This window comes from Neomonachus schauinslandi, chromosome 6 (assembly GCF_002201575.2).
Source record: "Neomonachus schauinslandi chromosome 6, ASM220157v2, whole genome shotgun sequence".
NCBI lineage: Eukaryota > Metazoa > Chordata > Mammalia > Carnivora > Phocidae > Neomonachus > Neomonachus schauinslandi.
In genome coordinates, this window is record NC_058408.1 from 144,859,601 (window position 1) to 144,880,551 (window position 20,951).

Here is a 20,951-nt window from a genome sequence, read left to right on the forward strand (position 1 = left end):
TTCAGAATGTCCGTTACTCCACATTCCTATCATTTTGCAGATATGCTGCAAATTGAATATAAATAAAATGTACCACAAATAAATCAAGTTATAATACAATGGTATCAAATGGAGGGGGAAGTTCCATTTGCACAGAAAAATTACACTTGGCCTGCTGACCTGGCTCACAGTTGGTTTATCAGGTGGATCCTTGTGAATAACCATCTGGTAACGTTTATAGACCTGGTAAGACTCCTGAAATGTGGCTTTGAACTGAGAACTTGGTGGAGATGATCTCACCACCCTCACCTTCAGAAGGAGTTAAAAAACAATGTTCGTTAATTAATTTATTTATTCCATAGAATATGCATTAACAGTTACTCCCACCCAAAAAGAACCAAAAGTTTCCATACAAATATTAAAGCATAAACATACGATAATATTTTAACATTAAAAATTAACGAGGTAAATTTTTTTAAAAAGTTATTTCTCCAACTTACAGACTCATTAAAAAGGCAGAGGATCCTGTCTAAACTCTTAAGACTAAGATCTATGACTGAATATGGAAGACTGACTCTATTGTAAAATGGCAGGATACTTCTGGCACTCAAGACACAAACACAAATAAATACTCTTGAATTCTAGTTGTATGCAACTCACCTTCAGTAAATCATTCAGAAAAACTAAAAATGTGAATATATTTTCTAGACACTCTTCATGCATCACTCCTAACTCTAAACTTACAGATTTTGTTTTTGTAAGTGTGAAAGACAACCCTCACAAAGTATTCCTATTTCATGGCATAGTTAAGAATGAAGACCCTAAAGTTAGATTTCTTTTACTCAAATTTTCAATGTCACCATCTTGGTCAAGCAAATAAATTTACCTCTCTGTGCCTTAGTTTCCTCACAAATAAAATAAGGATGAGTTAACAGTAACTGCACAGTAATGGTGAACATTTATTTTAACACTGATTATTCACTAACCAGTTAAAATGTGTTAGCAAAACAGAAGAGTAAAACAGAAAATCGAATGCAGTATAATAAAAGGGCTAACTGGAAAATTTTCACGTGTGCCATAAGACGCAATTCTTCTGCAAAGAAAGAGTAATATACGGTGGACAAAAAGTCTCTGCCCATCCAAGGTATCATTATGTTAAAAAAGTAAAAGCTGCTGGGGCGCCTGGGTGGCTCAGTCCGTTAAGCGGCTGCTTTTGGCTCAGGTCATGATCTTGGGGTCTTGGGATTGAGCCCCACATCCGGTTCCCTGCTTAGCGGAGAGCCTGTTTCTCCCTCTCCATCTGCCTGTCACTCTGCCTACTTGTGCTCTCTCTCTGTCTCTCTGTCAAATAAATAAATAAAATCTTAAAAAAAAAAAAGTAAAAGCTGCCTACTGCAGAACTGCTATTGCATACTTTAAGTAGTATGTTCAATTCTCTTTACAATTTGAGAAGAAAGTCAATACCAAAATCAGAGCAGTTAAGGAATTACAATAGTCAAAGTTGTTAAGACTTATGTCTGATAATATATATGATCCTAAGGTTTAGATTGCATTAAAGTTAATTTTCAATATCAGATCCTTAGCGAAGCTCTTAGATGGTATTAAGCTACAAATTCAAAGGCTGACCAGTTATTAATGAGATATGAGAATATAATAAAATCATTATCATTAATGTTTCAGAAAAAAAATGTATAAACACCAAATACTGAAGAATGTAGATTTAATCTGGGATGTAAATAAAAAATAATAGGAATACTCTAAAAGTAATCATACTATGCCTACAGAGGTTTGAGAGAATTACTGAGAGAGGATTAAAGTAGTACAACTTAGTACTATTTAGTTAATTCCTAATTGCTGGCTCCCATATGTACTACCATTTGTTGCCTTAATGAAGATCAGGATACTAGAATGGATAAAACAGTGATTTGCCTGGTGTGATCTATTCTCCTTTACAATCTAACCAAAATTGCTAACAGTGAAATTTTAATAGTATATTTTGTCACTTTAAATACTAAATTTCAATCAAGGGATACAAAAAGCCAGAGTCCCTTACATAGTAACATGCTAAAACTGGAATTATCTTCACAACTTTAGTAGCCAAACTGCCTGAAGTATTTATTTTAAATCTTAAAAAAAAAAAAAAAAGGTTTTTGTCAAATAGCAGTTAACCTAGTAAATACAAATGCTACTCCATCCCAATTCACTTTAATTTCCCATTATTTAAACAGCAAAATATCAACTTAGTATAACCTCAAATGAAAATAATCAAGGTACCAACAACAACAAAAAAATAAAACAAAACACCCTCCAAAGTACCTCTAACTTGTGTGATGCATTCTCTGGTAAAGATTCAAAAATTAAATCTTCAAGTGATTTGGGCTGGTTGGATTTATTAGCCTTTGGTGGGAACAAAGATGGTGGTTCACCTTGAGCCTGGAAACCCTCAAGTTCTCCAGCTGGGTTCTGCTGCATGAGTTTTAACCTTTTCCTTTCTTTCCGGATTTCCTTTGCTTTCCGACATGGAGGCTTACTCAAATCTGCCCCTTTGCCTAAAAACAATTGCAAAATATTAGACTAGTCACATTTGACTCTAGAAATGTTTTTTTCCCCCAAAAGTCTCAAAGATTCTACAGAATTAAGTCTAAAGAGTTCCAATAGCTAGATTAGCTTTGTAAGTAGATGTTTCAGAAGATTCTGGTGTAGAGCTCTAAGTTGATCTTAAAATTCTATCTCAGAAGTAGGGACTGTCAAAGAAAGTAAATAGTCACAGAAACTTCACACAGCTCTTACTGTGAAAATTTAAAAAAAAATTAATATTCATCCACTTCTCTGCCTTTATAAGTTGAAAAAAACATAATCAAGTATCTTCTACTACAGGACACGGGTATTTCCAGCCCATTCCTGAGGGACATTTCTCTCAAAGCACTGGTGACATAAATACATGCTTAGGACCTGGGTGTAAATGAGTACCGACCCCAAAAAACATTCTGGCAGGTTTTTTGATGAAAAAATACCCTTGCTTACTTGAAGTATTTGTGTCTCTCCATCTAACAATTGGATGGGGTCTCATTTGTTCAGCTCCAGTTAATGAAAATTTTGTTTGAATTAAAAGAGCAAATATCAAACTGAAAGGCCTTTAAGATATAAAAATTTTAGCTACAATAAACCACGAACTTTAGTGAGTGCCCTTTCATCTACCAAAAAGTCTTCAAGGACTTGATGTTGAGAAGATCATTAAGAGTTAGAGGCAAAAAAAAAGAGAGGCAAATAATGAACACAAATGAAAACTTCAAAATAATTTAAATGCCCAATAACAGAATAATTATACCATTTTTAAAACAGCTAAGCAACAGAATATCAGTCATTAGAAATGCTTAGAAATTTTCAGGGATTTGTCATTACACAAGGTTAAAAAATAATTCCACTTATGTATAAATAGACACATGAAAAATATTTAGAAAAAAGCCTGGAAAGAAACATGACAGTCATTTTACATGGGTTTAGAAGTAGAGAAAGGACTTTTTTTGCTTTTTTTTTCTTGCAGTGTTCTCTTTTCTCCAAATTCTCTAACAATAAACATACCTTTTTAATTTTTTTAAAGTCATTAACAAAATAAAAATGCTATTTTAAGATTCTAAAACAGTATTTACAAATCATATAAAAGTCAGCAATATGAAGTTTTACAAGACTAGCGAGTTCAATTTTATAGAAAAGAAAATCAAGACCCACGGTGTTAAGGGACTTGCCAGAGACCAAAGGCTGGTCAAAAGAGATGAATCTGTTGTAGGGTGCCCAGGTGGCTCAGCTGGTTGAGCGTCTGGCTCTCGATTTTGGCTCAGGTCATGATCTCAGAGTCATGAGATGGAGTCCCGGGTCAGGCTCCATGCTTAGCATGGAGTCTGCTTGGGATACTCCCTCTCCCTCTGCCCCTGATGATGCACGCTCGCTCTCTCAAACAAATAATAATCTTATTAAAAAAAAACAAACAAATCTGATGAGAAAATAGTGAGTTCACAAATAGTAAAATCATACTACAACTTCACTAACATTTTTTCCAATTAAAAACAAACTTTACGTATAAAAACAGACTTTGAATAAGTGTAATAACCAGGCAACAAAGGACTGATTCTATAATTAACCATTACTCTATTGCCCTAAAGAATGAATTTTCTTTGTCCTGGGAATCTGTCTCCTCAAATTTGCTCTGAGAGGCACAAGAGCATTTGGTTAAGAGCACACACTCTGACATGGGCTGCCTGAGGTCATCTCTGTCACTGGCTAGATGATCTTGGGCAAGTTTCCTTGTCTATACAAAAAAGATAATAACCAGTACTACCTATGGAGCTCTATGAGGATTAAATGAGTTAACACGTATGTAGCTCATAAAACAATACCCACTGTTGGGCACCTGGGTGGCTCAGTCGGTTAAGCATCTGCCTTCGGCTCAGGCATGATCCCAGAGTCCTGGGATTGAACCCTGCGTTGGCTCCCCCCGTTCAGCGGGGACTCTGCTTCTCCCTCTGCCCCTCCTCCCTACTCATGCATGCCCTCTTTCTCCCTCTCTCTCTCTCAAATAAATAAATAAAATCTTCAAAAAAAACCCAAAACAAAACAATACCTACTATTTAATTAGGGTTATCTATTATCATTAGCCATTATATGCACCACCAATCCCTACAATGTTTTACCTATACAGGTCCTCCATAAATGGTAATAAGGCAAAAAAAAAAAAAAAAAAAATCCTGCATTTTCTAAAAGTTACTCAAAACTACAGTCCCTACCAAAGTTTTAAAACTATGAACAAATTATAAAACTATAGTGAACTGAGAAACAAGTTTCAACATTTTTATGGAAGACCAGCTTTACACTAATTAATTCATTGGACTAAGCAATCCTTATCGTGCTTGCTTTACTCTACACATACGTACTATCACATTATCAACTGAAACAGACAGCAAATTAGGATTTCAGCTTACTTAGGGGATAAATATCTCCCCAGATCAATAAGATCCTTCAAAAGAACGGGAGCAGATCAATATAAAATCAGTATACCATACCAACCCTGCACCCACAGAGGTTCAAACCACTCAAGGATCCTAGATTAGTCCCAAGAGTTTTGAATAGAGTTCAACAGACCTGAATAATTTCTAATTAAGTTTCAGGAAATATACTTTTAACATTTTTAAAATAAAAAGGAAATGAATGCTTCCAGAGAAAATCCAAAGATTCCTACATTTTAAAATTGTCTTACATTTCTAGTGAGAAATATCATAAGGGGAAAATAACTGCAAACTTTTTTTTATGGTTTCAGTAATCACACTGCTGAAGATAAGGTTGGTACTGTTATTCTAAACTGTTGTGTACAGTAGGGTAAAGCAAGTGGGTAACTGCAATATTCTAATTCTAATTCTACCACTCTCTGTGTCCTTGAGAACCAGGTTTCTCAGTGTGGAAGAAAGAAGATCCAAATGTCAAACAAACATGTAAAAATATGATAGTCCTGAATTTGAACTGTAAGTATCAACATGACCTCTCATGACCGCTTGCGTCTGTTCATAGAAAAAGCCTAGAAAACAATGACCAAGCCAGTAGCCATAATGGTCACATCTAGTCTAGTTGATGATCTCCAAATACCATTTTCCACTAAAAGAAACCAGGACTCCTTGGAGAAATGGCTGTACAAGATGATCCAGGAGCATCATGTCATAGGAAGCTGCCAAGAGTACTACCATTTTATCCTAAAAAAAACCCTAGAAGCCAACTTAGAGAAATTCCCACAGGACAGAGAATTAAAACATGTGTTTAGACCCATGAGTTCACAATGATGGATGGATGGATGGATGGAAGGAAGGAAGGAAGGAACGAAGGAAGGAAGGAAAGAAAGACGAAAGGAAAGGAAAGGAAAGGAAGGAAGAAATTAACTAGTCATTGTTAGAAGAATTTTTTTTTTTTTTAAAGATTTATTTATTTATTTGAGAGAGAGAATGAGAGAGAGCACATGAGAGAGGGGAGGGTCAGAGGGAGAAGCAGACTCCCTGCCAAGCAGGGAGCCCGATGCGGGACTCGATCCAGGGACTCCAGGATCATGACCTGAGCTGAAGGCAGTCGCTTAACCAACTGAGCCACCCAGGCGCCCAGAAGAATTATTTTGTAGGATGGAAAATAAAATGCAATAATCAAGAATTCCTCTTGCCTTTGCTATGAGTTCTATGGGAAACAAACAGATGAGATGAAGGTTCTGTTTATGGAAGTATCCAGCTAGTAAATGAAAAATGAATGACAGACTTAGAATATCTAATGGATCAATGGATTTAGGCACTGAGCATTGATCCATGGCTATTAGCATTAAAAGAGAGGTACCCAGATATTATGTGTCTCCTGAAAGAACATCCCACCACCCATGAAGTAACCTCACCTATCCTCAAATAAATAATTTGAACTCAAATCTGATTAAGACTTCTCTCTCTCCCCAAAAAAGCAAACAAACCAGAAACACCAAAAAACAAAATACAATTTAATCTTGAATCTGGTCTGATTTAATCTTGAATCTCTAGATCCAACGATCAGTTTATAGGCAGGTACAGGAATATGTTAAACTGCACTGCAGATGTAATTAAATAACCCAGACCAACCAACCTAGTTTCTTCAACAAACAAAGTGCAAATAAAAAAGTGGGAGTGATGGAAGGAACCTACAGATCTACAGAGAGTTTTCTAATTGTGTCAACCAACTACAATATGTGGCTGTATTTGTATCCTGATGCAAACAAAATTGGAAACTTAAACATGGACTATTCAGTAACATTAAGGAATCTTACTTAGGTGTAATGGTGGGAGTATGAATATGTATTTGAAAGTTCTTTTATTTTTTTTTAAAGATGTGTTTATTTTAGAGAGCAAGAGAAAGTATTCGCAGACTTGAGTGGAGAGAGGGGCAGAGGAAGAGACTCTCAAGCAGACTCCCCACTACACATGGAGCCCAAGTCGGGTCTTAATTTCATGACCCATGAGATCATGACCTGAGCTGAAATCCTGAATGGGATGCTTAACTGACTGAGCTATGTAGGCACAAGTTCGTATCTTTTAGAGAACCATTCTGACATATGGGATGATATAATGTCTGGAATTTGCTTCAATATAGTACTGGGGGGGCGGGGACAACTGGATGATGAGTATCAATGACACAAGAGTGCCCATCATGAGTCAGTAACAGTGTCACATAAGAGCAGGGTACGTGGAAGTTCATTATAATAGTCTATGTTTCCAAAATGAAGGTTTTTAAAATTTAATAAACTCTAAGTAATATTTACAATAAACAAAATAATAAAAGAACTGACCCTATCACCCAAGACAGTAGGAGTTGAAAGAAATTATCTAAATCATTCAGAACATTTCATTAGACTATTCTTACTAATTAGGATGAAATCTCAGTTGGCAACCCCTTAAACGCCATGAAAGCCTTCGTAAGAAAAACTATTCAAGGAAAATGCAAATGCACAGTTTTCTGTATGTTAACATGATTTAGATAAGAAAAACTACAATAGTAATAAAAATGTCTCCTTTGGATCATTCTATATAAATAAATATAAGAGCAAATTCAGGAACTGAAGCATAACCATCCAAACTGACATTTAATGAAGTAATTTTTTAAAAAAGTCATACAAACACATGCATGCACATATATATGTATATATAATAAACCCATTTAATGTTGGATACTTTTTTTTTTTTAAAGATTTCTTTATGTGAGAGAGAGAGAGTGAGCACGCGAGCAGGGGGAGGGACAGAGGGATAGAAAGAATCTCCAGCAGACTCTGTGCTGAGCCCAGAGCCAGACATGGGGCTTGATCCCAGGATTAGGAGATCATGACCTGAGCCGAAATGAAGAGTTGGACACTTAACCAACTGAGCCACCCAGGTGTCCCAATTCTGTATACATTTTATAACCTAATTCTTTTACAAGTGAAAATATAGAAAAAAATTTTTTGACCTTATTAAAGGTGAAGTTAAATATCAAAATTTGGAAATTTTTAAACTAAAATTCATTATGATTACATAAAGAAATCTAATGATAAACTAGAGAACTTTAATGTCTGTATCTTGAACATAATACCTAAAATTTACTTTGTCTCACTTCACACAAAAAACAAAAATGTTTAGCAGCACATCTTTTCCAGATAAAAATTTGATTCTCAAACCTCCAGGGTCCTAAGGTAGTAAGAAGAAATGGAACTCTTTTAAAATATCTGTATTTGGGGATAATAAAACTAATTTAATTTCTGGATTTTTAAACATAGCAGTTTTTAAAGATATGATTTGTCCATTCTAAATCCAGGTAATAATAAATTATACAAAATATGGATCTATTTTGCAGATTTCACATACGTCGTGTTTTTAGCTGATGGGAGAACCCAGGGGCTACAAAATCTCAAGCACAAAGAAAATCACTAGGATTTTAAAATGGCCACAGAGCAAACTTGCCTTACCTGGCTTAGGAGCCATGTGCATTTTAACTGGATGGGATGGCTCACCAGAGCCCAACTTCTCCTCTATATGTTGTGACTGAATTAATTCCTTAGATTCTTCTTTCTTTGGGCTTTTTCCTTTCTTCTTTTCTTCACTCTCAAAGCTCTCTTTGAGGTCATCACTGAGTGTTTTAAGGTCACACTGTATATCCAATTTATTTATTAACGCAAAGTCACCTGCAACAGTCTCCTCCATGGTGGGCTCCATGGGCTCATCTACAAATCAGAAGTCAAAGTCCATCAGCTAGGCCATCTGACACAGTTAAGATACACATAGGAAAAAAAACAATGCCCCCTTTTTCCCATGTGGAAGAGACTACTGTGTATGCATAAAATCCATTCTCCTGGCTTCCAAAGTAACAGAGCCGTAGTTAAGACTGTGGCACCCAAGCAAAGGTATGCACCCCCAGTCCCTCTGCAAGTTGTGACCAAGCTCCCACCAATGGAACATAACCAAACTGATATGCCCAATTTGGCCTCGCTTGTTTTCAAAGGAATTTTGTGACCCTGAACTTCGACCCTTTACCCTACCCACTGGCTGGATTAGTGAAAACCAGAGTGACTGGAAATCACACGTTGAAAGGAGTCCCAGAATGGATGGGGTGGGGGGGTGGGGAACAGAGCTGCAGGCTAACGTGGAACACCCACGCTGGACTTTTATATGAGGAAAGAAAGACTTCTATCATTGTTTAGTCATTGCAGTTTGGTGTCTTTGTTACAGCTGTCTACCCTTCCATTCTACATCACCCTTATGAATTCAGTTGCAGAAATAAATAATTTAGAAGCCTAAAACAAGTCAAATAGAGAACCAAATGTAAAAGCCATGTGTAAAGACAGGTAACCATCAATTTATAAATGGAAGGCACCTTAAAGCTTATCTGAATGTTAATTTTTGAAACTCAGAACATGATTCCCAGGCACTGAAAAAAATTTTTGACTAACAAAATTTACTTAGTTTTTCGGATTATGTACAGACAGTACTAATCAGAGCTGCACCAAAATTCTGATATTTCCAATGCCCAATTGCCCCTGAACCTCTACACCCCTGAGCCTTCCCGCCTCTTTGTTGCCCATAGCTCTGCCAAGTCTGCTCCAGGTTGTCCTGAATCTTGGTCTGTTTAGGAGAGTGCATGAAGGCGAAGAACTTACCTGTCCTGCTGGTCACTGTATCACCAGTGCTTAAAACAGGGACTGGTACGTTGTGGGCAATGAAAACACACTTGGGGAATATATTAACAAGTTAAAACTGGGATGGAAGGCTTCCAGGATTAGGTATTTTCTATGGCAGAAGTGAGAAAGAGCTCTAAGGATAGGTAGCATTCCCAATTATTAGGCTCATGTATTAGGCACTGCCTATACTTTTCCTTTTAAAAGGAAAAGAAAAGACACTGAAAAAACTGAAAAAGCAAAGTATCTGTAACCAAAGTTCATTAAATATTTCTAATTATCTTGTAGGAAATTGACTCTCAATTCAAAATTTATCACACAAATAAGAAAATTCTGGGCAATAAGATTTACTGAAGGGCTTCCTCGAACACAGAAAACCTGAGCTTTACTCATCATTCAAAGTGATTATGCAATATTGTGTAAGGTGCACCTAAGCATCTGTTTCTCAAATGTAAGACTTTGAGAAGAGCCCCTTAAGTCTGTATGCAATGGATGCAGAAAGACACACCACCAGACGTGAAATATCAGAACACTTCCCATTTACTTCACAAGGTACCATTAGGATCAAGTAAGATAAGAGTTGTCAAAGTACTGTGAAAACTAAAGTTCCAATAAACCCCAAGACATCACAATATCTTTAAAACTGTCCTCCATCTTCTTCCGAGGCTAGACTTCCCCTGACAGGCATTCCCCTTATCCTTGACTTTTGGGCCAGTGGTAATAGTAACAGCAACACTAACAGCAATCCCCACCATCAGAAGAACAGTACTACCTGACTGCAGTATGGACCCATTCCCCTACTTAATAACCGAAAATGACAACCTTGGAAATCTACATCGATGTAAAGAGTTTTTACACCCCCAACTCATCTTACCCTCACAATTTCCTTTGGAAATTTCCCCTTTAGCCAGAAATTTCAACATTTTTTTCAAAACCTTCTTGTGAGATTTTGATGGCTGAAACTGTAAAGGTCGGCACCTAGGAAAGCAAAATAAATATTTAGAAAGTGAACTCAAACTAGAAGAAATAAAATGAGTTCTGGGCAGTGTCTAGTACAGAAAGGCAAAACTCATGCCCGGGATTTTTGGGTAAAGATAGGGCTTGATGTAGCCTCTAGTCCCACCCCAAATCTCACTAAAACTACATTAAGGAATTAGAAAAAAAGAAAAAGGCATAAATCACTGGAAAAAAAAAAAGAGAAGAGGAAAAATGCTGGAAGCTGGGCAGAACATGCACAAGTGGTAACTGACTTAGCAGACCAAAGAATTTTAAATCCTAAACCAACAGTGGGAAAAGCCAGAATGATAACCAATTTTCTTTACATTAACCCTACAAATTTTAGGGATTGGTTGATACCTGATACCTCAGGAGATAAGAGTGAAGGTGATTCTAAAAATAGAAAGATCTCTTGAAAGTCTGTTTTGGAAGCAGTTAGATGTCTGATGCCTCCACCACTCCACACAGGACTCCCTACACAACCCAGGAGAAAGCTGCACATTTAGGAAAGAGTAAAAAATAGGGCCTCCTCCATGAGGATGTAGGCACAGTGGAAAGCAATGAAAATGTACTAGAAACAGGAAGCTTAAATGAAAGTCTACATACTGAATGTGGAAACCTCCAACCCATTTCCCAACCCAGCCACAAACATGGGCACTTTCTCTCCAGAATGTGACCAGACTCCCCCCTGGAAAGTCAGAATCACCAGACACTCAAGGAGAACCTCTACAAAGACACTGGAGAGCCTAAAAATACAAATATCCTAAGAAGAACATGCTCTTATTTCTCTTTAGCTATTACAGCCACACAATAATGGGAGGTTACAAAAAAAGAGAGAGAGAGAGAGAGTCCAAAACCAAAAATCTCTCAGAAGTAAAAATATAATAGAAGAAATAAACAATTAAACAGAAGACTCAGAAAATTAAGTTGAGGAAATTTCCCAAAAGATATTGCAAAAGGGATGGAAAACAAGAGAAAAAAAAATTAGAGGATCACTCTAAAAGTTCAACATCTGAATGAAGACATTATAAAAGAATAGAAGGAAAAAAATGGGGGGAAGAAGATCAACAAAATAATAAAAAAAATTTCTGTGAAGTGAAGGATATGATGGGAGGAGGCCCCAGGTAAGAAGAGCCCCTTAAGTCTGTATGCAATGGATGCAGAAAGACACACCACCAGACGTGAAATATCAGAACACTGGGGACAAAAAACTTTTCAAAAGGAAAGAACATTTTGGACAAAGGAACAAGAATCAGAAGCAAAGCCTTCAAAATTCTAAAGCAAAATTATTTCCAAACTACACTTCTATAGCCCAGCCAAACTAGATATCTGAGTGGTGAATTAAAACGTTTTCAAACAGGGGCACCTGGGTGGCTCAGCTGGATGAGCGTCTGACTGACTCTTGGTTTGGGCTCAGGTCATGATCTCAGGGTCGTGGAAATGGAGCCCCAAGTCAGGCTCTATGCTGAGCATGGAGCCTGCTTGGGATTCTCTCTCTCCCTCTCCCTCTGCCCCCATCCCCCCTCGCACACTATCTCTTTCTCTCTTAAAAAATTTTTTTTGCAAACATACGAAGTCTAAAAAAAGTACTTCAAAAAAATAAACTTTTTCTCAAGAAAGCTATTAGAAGATGAGCTACACTAAAATGAGGAAATAATCTGAGAGGTCAGAGGAGACAGAAAACATGAGACCCAAAGAGAATCCCCAAGATGGCAGTAAAAAGAGATCCCAGGGTGACAGTGATGCATCAGTTGGAAAGACAACCTGTCCAGATCACAGTAGGTCAGAAGACAACACAGAGATATTCATCAAGAGGACACAAGTGATAGAGCACCTGAAGCATCTAAAAATACCAAGAGGAAATTTACACAACTGTGGGAGGATTTCTAAAATTGACTGGTGATGGGTACATAGAAGACTATGCAAACAAAAAAGACCATGGAAAGCAAAAACTTGTGAAGGAAAGAAAATGTAATCAATAGTACACTGCATGGCTCGACCACATAGCATATTTATAGGTCATGATACAGTGACTACACCATCCAATATTACGATACTTCTGAGGGGGGAAGTTGGCAATGAGGACAAAAAGGAGCTTGAATGTGACAGGGCAACAGGGATGAAATAAAGTTAAATCCTTATCTTTCAAAGAGAGAAATTCAGAGATAATGAGAAAAAATAAAGTTGAATCCTTACGTTTTAAAGAGAGAAACCCAGAGATATGAGAAAAACCCAAAGATAATGAGATAAGGTTTCTGTAATTATATAAGCATGTCACTTAAAGGTAGAAAGAAGAATAAACAAAAAAAAAAATCAGTTAAAAAATTTGAGAGTGACTGCACTGGGAAAAAGAAATAGGGAGGTTCAGGGGACTGCAATTTTGCAAAGTAAGCTTTATGGAATTGTTTGATTTTTAAATTACTAGCATATATAATTCTATATAAAAATAAAAACTAAAAAACAAAAAAAATCATAGCCAAGGAAGCTCATCCTCATTTATACTCACATACTGGGCAGCCCCTGATATCTAACAAGAAGCTACGTTGTAGGTTATAATCGCCTTGACTTCACATTAGGTCTCATTATAACTACTGTAGTAAACAAAGTAAAAAAACCCAGAACAGTAAATATGCAAAATGACTCTGTAATATCAATACATGTAATGAAGTTGTGTAAAGAATAACAATTCAGGAAATGTTTGATTTCATGCAAAAAAAAAAAAAATTAACATTTTATAATTATTTTGTTTTGCAATGTTAATCGAATCCCTTTTCATAAAAGCAATATACCTGGAACAGAGCTTTGCATTGAGAGGCACCCAATAAATTACAGAGGCTTGGTCTTTTTCTTTAACCCACTGAAATTGACCTTTTTTTTTTTTTTTTTTAAACCTTTTCTGATTAGAAATTCTCAGGGTTCTAGCAAATCAGCTCCAGACTTATTTAAACAGAATCTGGGCCATAATCCAATAACAAACTGTTACTTGAAGGAAAAGGACTTCTGCCTTTGAGGATATCACTGCTTCATAACCACTGAAACTGCAAGAGGACAGGATAGCTGTCTTAGTAAGATGATTTCAGTAAACCAGACACCCATCTTTTCTCTTTATTGCTCCAGTCCTATGACGTTAGATAAAAGAAAAGGATTCTTAACCAGGAATCAGTGGAACTGTGAGAGCCCATTGGGAGCCCAAGATCATCCTAAAATTAGTATGCAAATGTTACATATTTTTGCCTATATGCCCCCTCCCTTTTGTTTGGCTGCAGAAAGGGTCTGTAACTTTTCATCAGATTGTCAAAAGTCTTCAATCCCAAAACAAATTAAGAGCAACTAAGAGAAAGAGGTGTGAGGACCAGCCAAAACATGATGGATACAACTGTGTTTGCTTTTTTATCTAGAGAATATAGTCATATTGAAACTGTAGACAAATGCTTAATAATGGCAACATACTTTCCCTAGATTCTACCAGAAGAGGAAGGCAAGGAGGACAAGGGAGAAGAGGAGGATCTTTATAATCTGAGAAGGGAAAATCCTTCCATGTTATATTGGGGTTTGCTGGTTAAGCAAACACTTTGTAGGAAAATAGACTTTTTAGTTTAAGTTTTCCAATGAAGAAAACTGGACTCTAAATATATGTGGCAGATTAAATGTCAGCCCTCCCCCTCCTCTTTCTACAGATCCTATAGTGCTGTTTCAATGTGAGTACTGTGTCCAGCAATACACTAGAATGTGGAAATCCCCAAGCTAAATTCTATAAAACATTTGATATCTAAAAGTAATTTGAGTATTTTCTAATATTCTCACAATATGTCATGATATCATTGACTAGACTGCTAAACAGTACACTTTTTCATATCCTATTTACACCCAAACCATTAAATAGTATTATTAAAAGCTAATGATGACAGGGTGCCTGGGTGGCTCAGTTGGTTAAGCGACTGCCTTCGGCTCAGGTCATGATCCTGGAGTCCCTGGATCGAGTCCCGCATCGGGCTCCCTGCTCGGCAGGGAGTCTGCTTCTCCCTCTGACCCTCCCCCTTCTCATGTGCTTTCTCTCATTCTCTCTCTCTCAAATAAATAAATAAAATCTTTAAAAAAAAAAAAAAAGCTACTGATGACGTATAAATGTAGCACCAGTTTGTAGAAAAGATATAATTCAATTGTTCTTCTTTATAGTCTAGCTAGAATGAGAATTAACATGTAAAAAAAAGCAAGATGTCACTGAAGAATTATACATACTCTTCAAATTTATATATACACCCTCTTTCTTACCTTATCGTGTACTGAGGACAACATGTTTGATTCATGACAGGCTTATACACATATTTCCCGCTTCTAAAATTAAAAAGTAGTTTTGTTAATGTCTTACACATTTCTCACATGTACTAAAGTAGACTAGTACAGGAGTACAAAATTAATTAGAGTAAAAATCTAACCAATAACATAAAAACATTTAGTTACTCTTCATAACCTAAATAATCTTGCAACATAGACATACCAAGGACAGAGTCCAGCCTTTTCTTTCCTAAACCCTGATATATGTACTCCAAACCTCTTCACCTCAATCACCCCCTCAGCAGCACCTGCAGTCCTTCCATGCCTCAGCCCACCACCAATCCTCAATACCATAAAGGCAATCAGAGGAAATCGCTCAGGATGAGGTGACACTGATGGGAGCCACAGCCTACGATATCCACAGGTGAGGGCTCCACATGTAGTAGCACAAGGTAACCCAAAATTAACCTGATGCTTTCAGTGCTTTCTGGATCTGTTAGTGGCAGAGCCATGACATTATGGATTGAATCATGTCCCCTCAAAATTTGTATTTTGAAGCCCTAACCCCCAGTACCTCAGAATGGAACTGTATTTAGAGACAAGGCCTTTAAAGAGGTGACCAAGTTAAAATGGCAGTTAAGATGAGCCCTAACACAATCTGAATGCTGTGCATATAAGAAAAGGAAACTGGGGGCACCTGGGTGGCTCAGTCGGTTAAACATCTGCCTTCAGCTCAGGTCATGATCCTGGGGTCCTGGGATTGAGCCCCGTATCAGGCTCCCTCCTTGGTGGGGAGTCTGCTTGTCCCTCTCCCTCTGCCTCTCCCTACCCCCCCTTGTACTCTCTCAAATAAATAAATAAAATCTTTAAAAAAAAAAAAAGAAGAAGAAGAAAAGGAAACTGGAAATACAAAGAGACACTAGGCACTAGGGATATATATACAAAGAGAAAGGACCACGTGAGGCCACAGCAAGAAGACAACAGCAATGTACAAGCCAAGGAAGGGCCTTCAGAAAAAAATAAAGCTGCAGACACCAGGATTTTGGAAATTTCAGCCTCCAGTACTGCAAGAATATAGAGTCCTGTTGTTTAAGATACCCAGTCGGTGGTATTTTGTTATGGCTGCCCAAGTAAACGTACATGAGCTCGGTTCCTGAGTCAGAAACCTGGGAGTCATCTCAGATTCCTCCCTCTAAAGCACCTCTATATCCAGTCAGCAAGCTTTCTACTTCTAAAATGTACCCCTTACGTCTGTCCCCTCCCATCTATCTTCTAACCTATAGCCACTGATGATGACAGCACTGTCATGAGATGATCAAGTCACAACCAGACCCTGCAGGGATCTCTGGAACGAGTCTTCCTGCCTTTACAATCACCCCCTCAAATACCTCTCTGCCATCTGAATGATCATTTCCAAAACACAAATTCCATCACAATTCTGACATAAAAGCTTTCAATGGCTCCCCTCCACCTTTTAAAAAAGAAGTTCATCATGGCATACAAAATCCTTCAACATCCGACCTAGATCTACCTTTTGGGTCTCATTATTAAGTTTAAGAAAAGGTGTGAAGTTTTATTTGCTGTGCTCAATCCCATGTCTTTTGGGGAGTATTGGCACAGAACATTTAGCACTGTTTATATTTACATAAGGAACTTTATACATTCTAAAATCATCTATAAAAAGGTAATTACCAAAAAAACTTAGCCATCAAAGGCAAAGTGTGGACCTTAATGGAATCCTCACTCAAATAAACCAACTATAAAAAAAAAAAAGGACATTTCTGAGACAAGCAAAAAATCTAATCAAACTAAGTAACAGATGACATCAAAGAATTATTGTGTAAAAGATGATAATGGTATCGTAGATACATTAAAAAGGAAAAAAGAATCCTTTCTTAGAAACATATATTTATTACAGGTCTACTAAGAGGATACCTGAAATTGCTTTAAATTATTCTGTGGGGGAGGAGGGAACATCTTAGTTTGTTCAAGCTGATGTAACAATATGTCACAGACTGAGTGGCTTATAAACAACACAAATGTATTCCTCATAGTTCTGGAGGTTGGGAAGTCTAACACCAAGGTGCTGGCATATTCTATGTCTGGTAAAGATAAGCTTCCTGGTTCATATTTTTGTTGTAACCTCACATGGCAGAAGGGGCAAGGGAGCCCTCGGGGGTCTCTTTTACAAGGGCACCAATCCGATTTGTGAGGACTCCACCCTCTGACCTAATCACCTCCCAAAGGCCCACCTCCAAATACCATAAAATTGGGGAAGGGAGTGACAATGATACACGCACATTCACTCCATTGCAGGGAGCAAGGAGAACTGATGCAACAAGATTGGCAAAATGTTAACAACCGTTAACATGTACCTAACCTGAGGATAGGTACATGAGGTTCATTATACCATACTCTCTACATTTATGTGTATTTGAAGTTCTCCTAATAAACATCTTTAAAAGGAGAGAGAAAAGAATCACTACACAAAGAAATACAATAAAAAAATTTCTTAAACCTCTTTCCAAAAACAGGAAAACATTTTAAAGACAATATTTTGCAATTATAAGAACCTCAGTAACAAGAGAAGTGTCTTTGTATTAAAGAGCTTTACCTTCGCCATCCTCGATCTATAAGATCCTGATAATCCTGTACTGTCATTGAATGTGCCCACATGCCTGAAAAAATAAGTGCCACGTGCCATGTTAATTATAGCAGGTCGAACTTTTTTTTTTAATTCAAAGCATTCTTTAAATGTGAATATTGACGCAAAAAAAAAAAAAAATCTAGCTCACACTGGAGAAATGAAAGTTTGCACATACTTCATACTTGTTTGACATAACATACAACACAGATGGAAAAGATATTTATCTTCATTTTAAAAATCAAACACATCTAAGTGATTATATTTAATTCAGGATTAGCCAATAGTCTCTATGGCATCATATATTTAAGGTCCTTACTGTGATCAGATTATATCACACTTTTAAGCCATAATAATATCCCCTATAATTTAATAAGCTAGTCTCTTCAAAAGAACTGAAAAGCAAATGTTTCCTGATGCATATAAATTTTCCTGATTTTTATGTTTTTAGCATAGTCTTGGATATTGAAAATAGAACAAAAGTATACAGCAATATTCCTTTTAAGTATAAAAACTGAAAGTAATCGAAATGCCCAGGAACAGAAAAGTGATTACAGGGACTATGATATTATCCATATGATGGAATAATTATGCAATTATTATTGAAAAAAATGAAGACTACGAGAAAACATTAAAAGGTATTATTTGAATTAATGTTAAAAGAAATTTTTTCTCTTGTAAACAGCAAACTGCATTAGAGGTATATAGACAGAGGTAGGCTTGATAGTACAAGAGGTATTCAGAAACAGAAATGTCCAGAAGCCTGGCAGGCGCTCATTAACACTGAGTTATTTTATTAGCCTCAAATTCATCATCTATAAAATAGGAATAATAAAACCGACCTAATAGGTGGGGTGCCCTATGGTAAAGATGATCAGAATTAAAATATATATAATGGAAATTTACAGTTCTCTCTTTAGGTGAAAAGGGTAAAAGCAGGTTTCTTCCACAGGACTTTAAACAAAGGACATCTATATTAATCAATTTCCTCTTACTAAAATTACTGGGGAGGGGCGCCTGGGTGGCTCAGTCATTAAGCGTCTGCCTTCGGCTGGGGTCATGATCCCAGGGTCCTGGGATCGTGCCCCACATCGGGCTCCCTGCTCCGCGGGAAGCCTGCTTCTCCCTCTCCCATTGGCCCTGCTTGTGTTCCCTCTCTCGCTACATCTCTCTGTCAGAAAAATAAATAAAATCTTTAAAAAAATAAATAAATAAAAATAAAATTACTGGGGAAATAATAATTAAGGATCTATGAAAATATTCACTTTAGACACCTTTAATAAAAAGTGCTTATAACACACATACTGTAGTCACAATACTAAAATTCTGAAAAAGGGAGGTATCTCTAATACCCTAAGGCATCCACTGTCACCAGTTGGTGTGTCTTTCCCGGGTTTTTATCCTCCCAAAACTGTGATCATGTCACATGCGTCATTTGCATCCTGTTTTTCTCCGTTCAACCCTACACTTAAACATTCTTCTGTTAGCTCATCTTCATAACCATCACTCCTAATGACTGCATTATATTACATTCTGCTCCCTCTTACCTGCAAGCATCTAATAAACAATTTCAATTAATAAGTAAATGGACATACCATAATCGTCCACATTCCCCTGCTGTAGGGCATTTATATTTTTCTTAAATGGAAATTACGTAAATTTGTATCTTCATGGTTATCCCATTTTCCACAATGCTGGACTACTCCTTGAAAAAGATTTTGTATCTGCCAATGCATGACACAGCAGGAAATAAACATAATGTTTTGTTTACAAAAAACAAGTCTTCCGAAATAAACCTGAACCATGACAAGCTGGCTTTGTTGTCGTTCTGGAAGTGGGTGGAGAAATGACAAGGCATATAAGCACCTGGTAAAATTTTCATACACATTGTACAAACAGGCTCCCTCGCCAGCAGCGCCTGTGGTCGGTCGGTCACCAGTGTCTTGTATGCTCTTCCAGACATTTTATCCAGATGCCCATGCCCACATATGCACACACACCTCTTTCTACACAAATAGCCCACCCGACACGCCGCATTCTACAATTAAAATCGGGGATGATCCCACATCAGCATCAACCGCCGGCCCCAGCGGAACTGACCGCACTACAGTGCTCCCTGGCACGGCATGCTGTCACATATTTAACCGTCTCCTACTGACCGAAGACGGACACCTGTTTCCACACTTTGGGCCACGGCGAGACAATCACTATCTCGCACGTCCGAGCACCTGCGTGAAGGATAAGCACCTAGATGCTTCCCTGATGAATCAGAGCTGAGGTCCATTTTTAATTGACAGCCACAGCCCAAACCGGCGAGTCGCGTTCCGCACACCCGCCTCGGGAAAGGACCTGGCCGAGGGCTCCAGCCGCCGCGCGTCGCTCGAGCCGGTCGGCCCGGGCCAGGGCGCCGCGACCCCCGAGGACGCCCGCCGGCCGCGGAGCCCCCGAGGCCGCGATGCCCTCCCCCGCCCGCCGGCCCGCTCACCATTGGAGCGACTGCCCGACTCATTCTTGCAATAGCCGCAGCGGTAGGAGTCCTCGCCCTCGAAATACTCCACGATGCTGGGCGAAAGAGCGGCCCAGGAAGCCATGGCCCCTACCCTCCAAACGCAACGCGACCCAGCCCAGCCCCGCCGCCGTCGCCGACCCCCCACAATGCTCCGCGCCGCCTGGGAGTCCCCGAGGCGCGCGCGAAGCTGCTCGGGCGCCCGCAGGCCGGGTTCGCCAGGAGTCCCGCACGCTGACGCCGCCCGCGCCATCTTGACCGAGGGCAGCCTTCCGCTATTTCCGTTCCTTCTCTGACCAGGACGGCCATCTTCGGTGAGGGTGAGGAGGAGAGAGGAGCGTGAAGGGAAATAGTCTGGGGAGAAGCGTCTGGGAGAGGGGAGTGAGAGTTTGGGGACTCGGGCCTGTGAGCTCCCAGGCGAGGGGCTGGCGGCGCGGCGGGCGGTGCGGGGGTCGGACGCCAGGCGGCCGCGCCAGCCCCGTCTGTGGGGGCACTCACCGCAAGACACCTTGCCCTCCTCGGAGTCGCAGTAGCCGCAGTGGTAGCCAGCCTTGAGCCCCTTGTATTCCACCACCGAGGCCATGGCTGCCTCCAGGGTCCGCCGGGGCCAACCACGCCTCTCGGCGCCCTGGGGCCAACCTTGGCGGAGCGCGGGGGCCCGCGGCGGGGAGGGGAGGAGGACGAAGCCTGGGGGGTGCGTCTCAGCGCCGCGCCCCGCGCCCCTGGCACCTCCTCAGGGTCTCGGTCTCTGCTGGTGCAGAGGCCTGCAAGAGAACTTAGCGAGGTGGTAGTCGTGCCCCCGGGCCCCGAGTTAGGGCCAGCCCTTGGCGTGGTTAGGGCCAGCCCTTTGCGTAATTCCT

The 20,951-nt window shown here is 39.0% G+C and overlaps 1 protein-coding gene across 3 annotated transcripts in view; it reads right to left on the reverse strand.

The window, feature by feature from the left end:
- The window catches only part of ATE1 (arginyltransferase 1), a 165,630-nt gene extending 144,956 nt beyond the window's left edge, over nt 1-20,674 (reverse strand). The window contains exons 1-7 of one of the 3 annotated variants that reach the window (XM_044916616.1): nt 20,071-20,290; nt 17,556-17,619; nt 14,939-15,001; nt 10,545-10,648; nt 8,465-8,719; nt 2,296-2,528; nt 160-288 (exon numbers count right to left, since the gene is read on the reverse strand). In XM_044916616.1, the coding sequence (XP_044772551.1) occupies nt 160-288; nt 2,296-2,528; nt 8,465-8,719; nt 10,545-10,648; nt 14,939-15,001; nt 17,556-17,619; nt 20,071-20,176 (954 nt within the window). In that variant the 5' untranslated portion in view covers nt 20,177-20,290. Of the gene's footprint in view, nt 1-159; nt 289-2,295; nt 2,529-8,464; nt 8,720-10,544; nt 10,649-14,938; nt 15,002-17,555; nt 17,620-20,070; nt 20,291-20,589 lie in introns of those variants that run through there. The other 2 variants (XM_044916617.1, XM_044916615.1) reach the window with 2 other exon arrangements.
- Nucleotides 20,675-20,951: the final 277 nt, after the last annotated feature.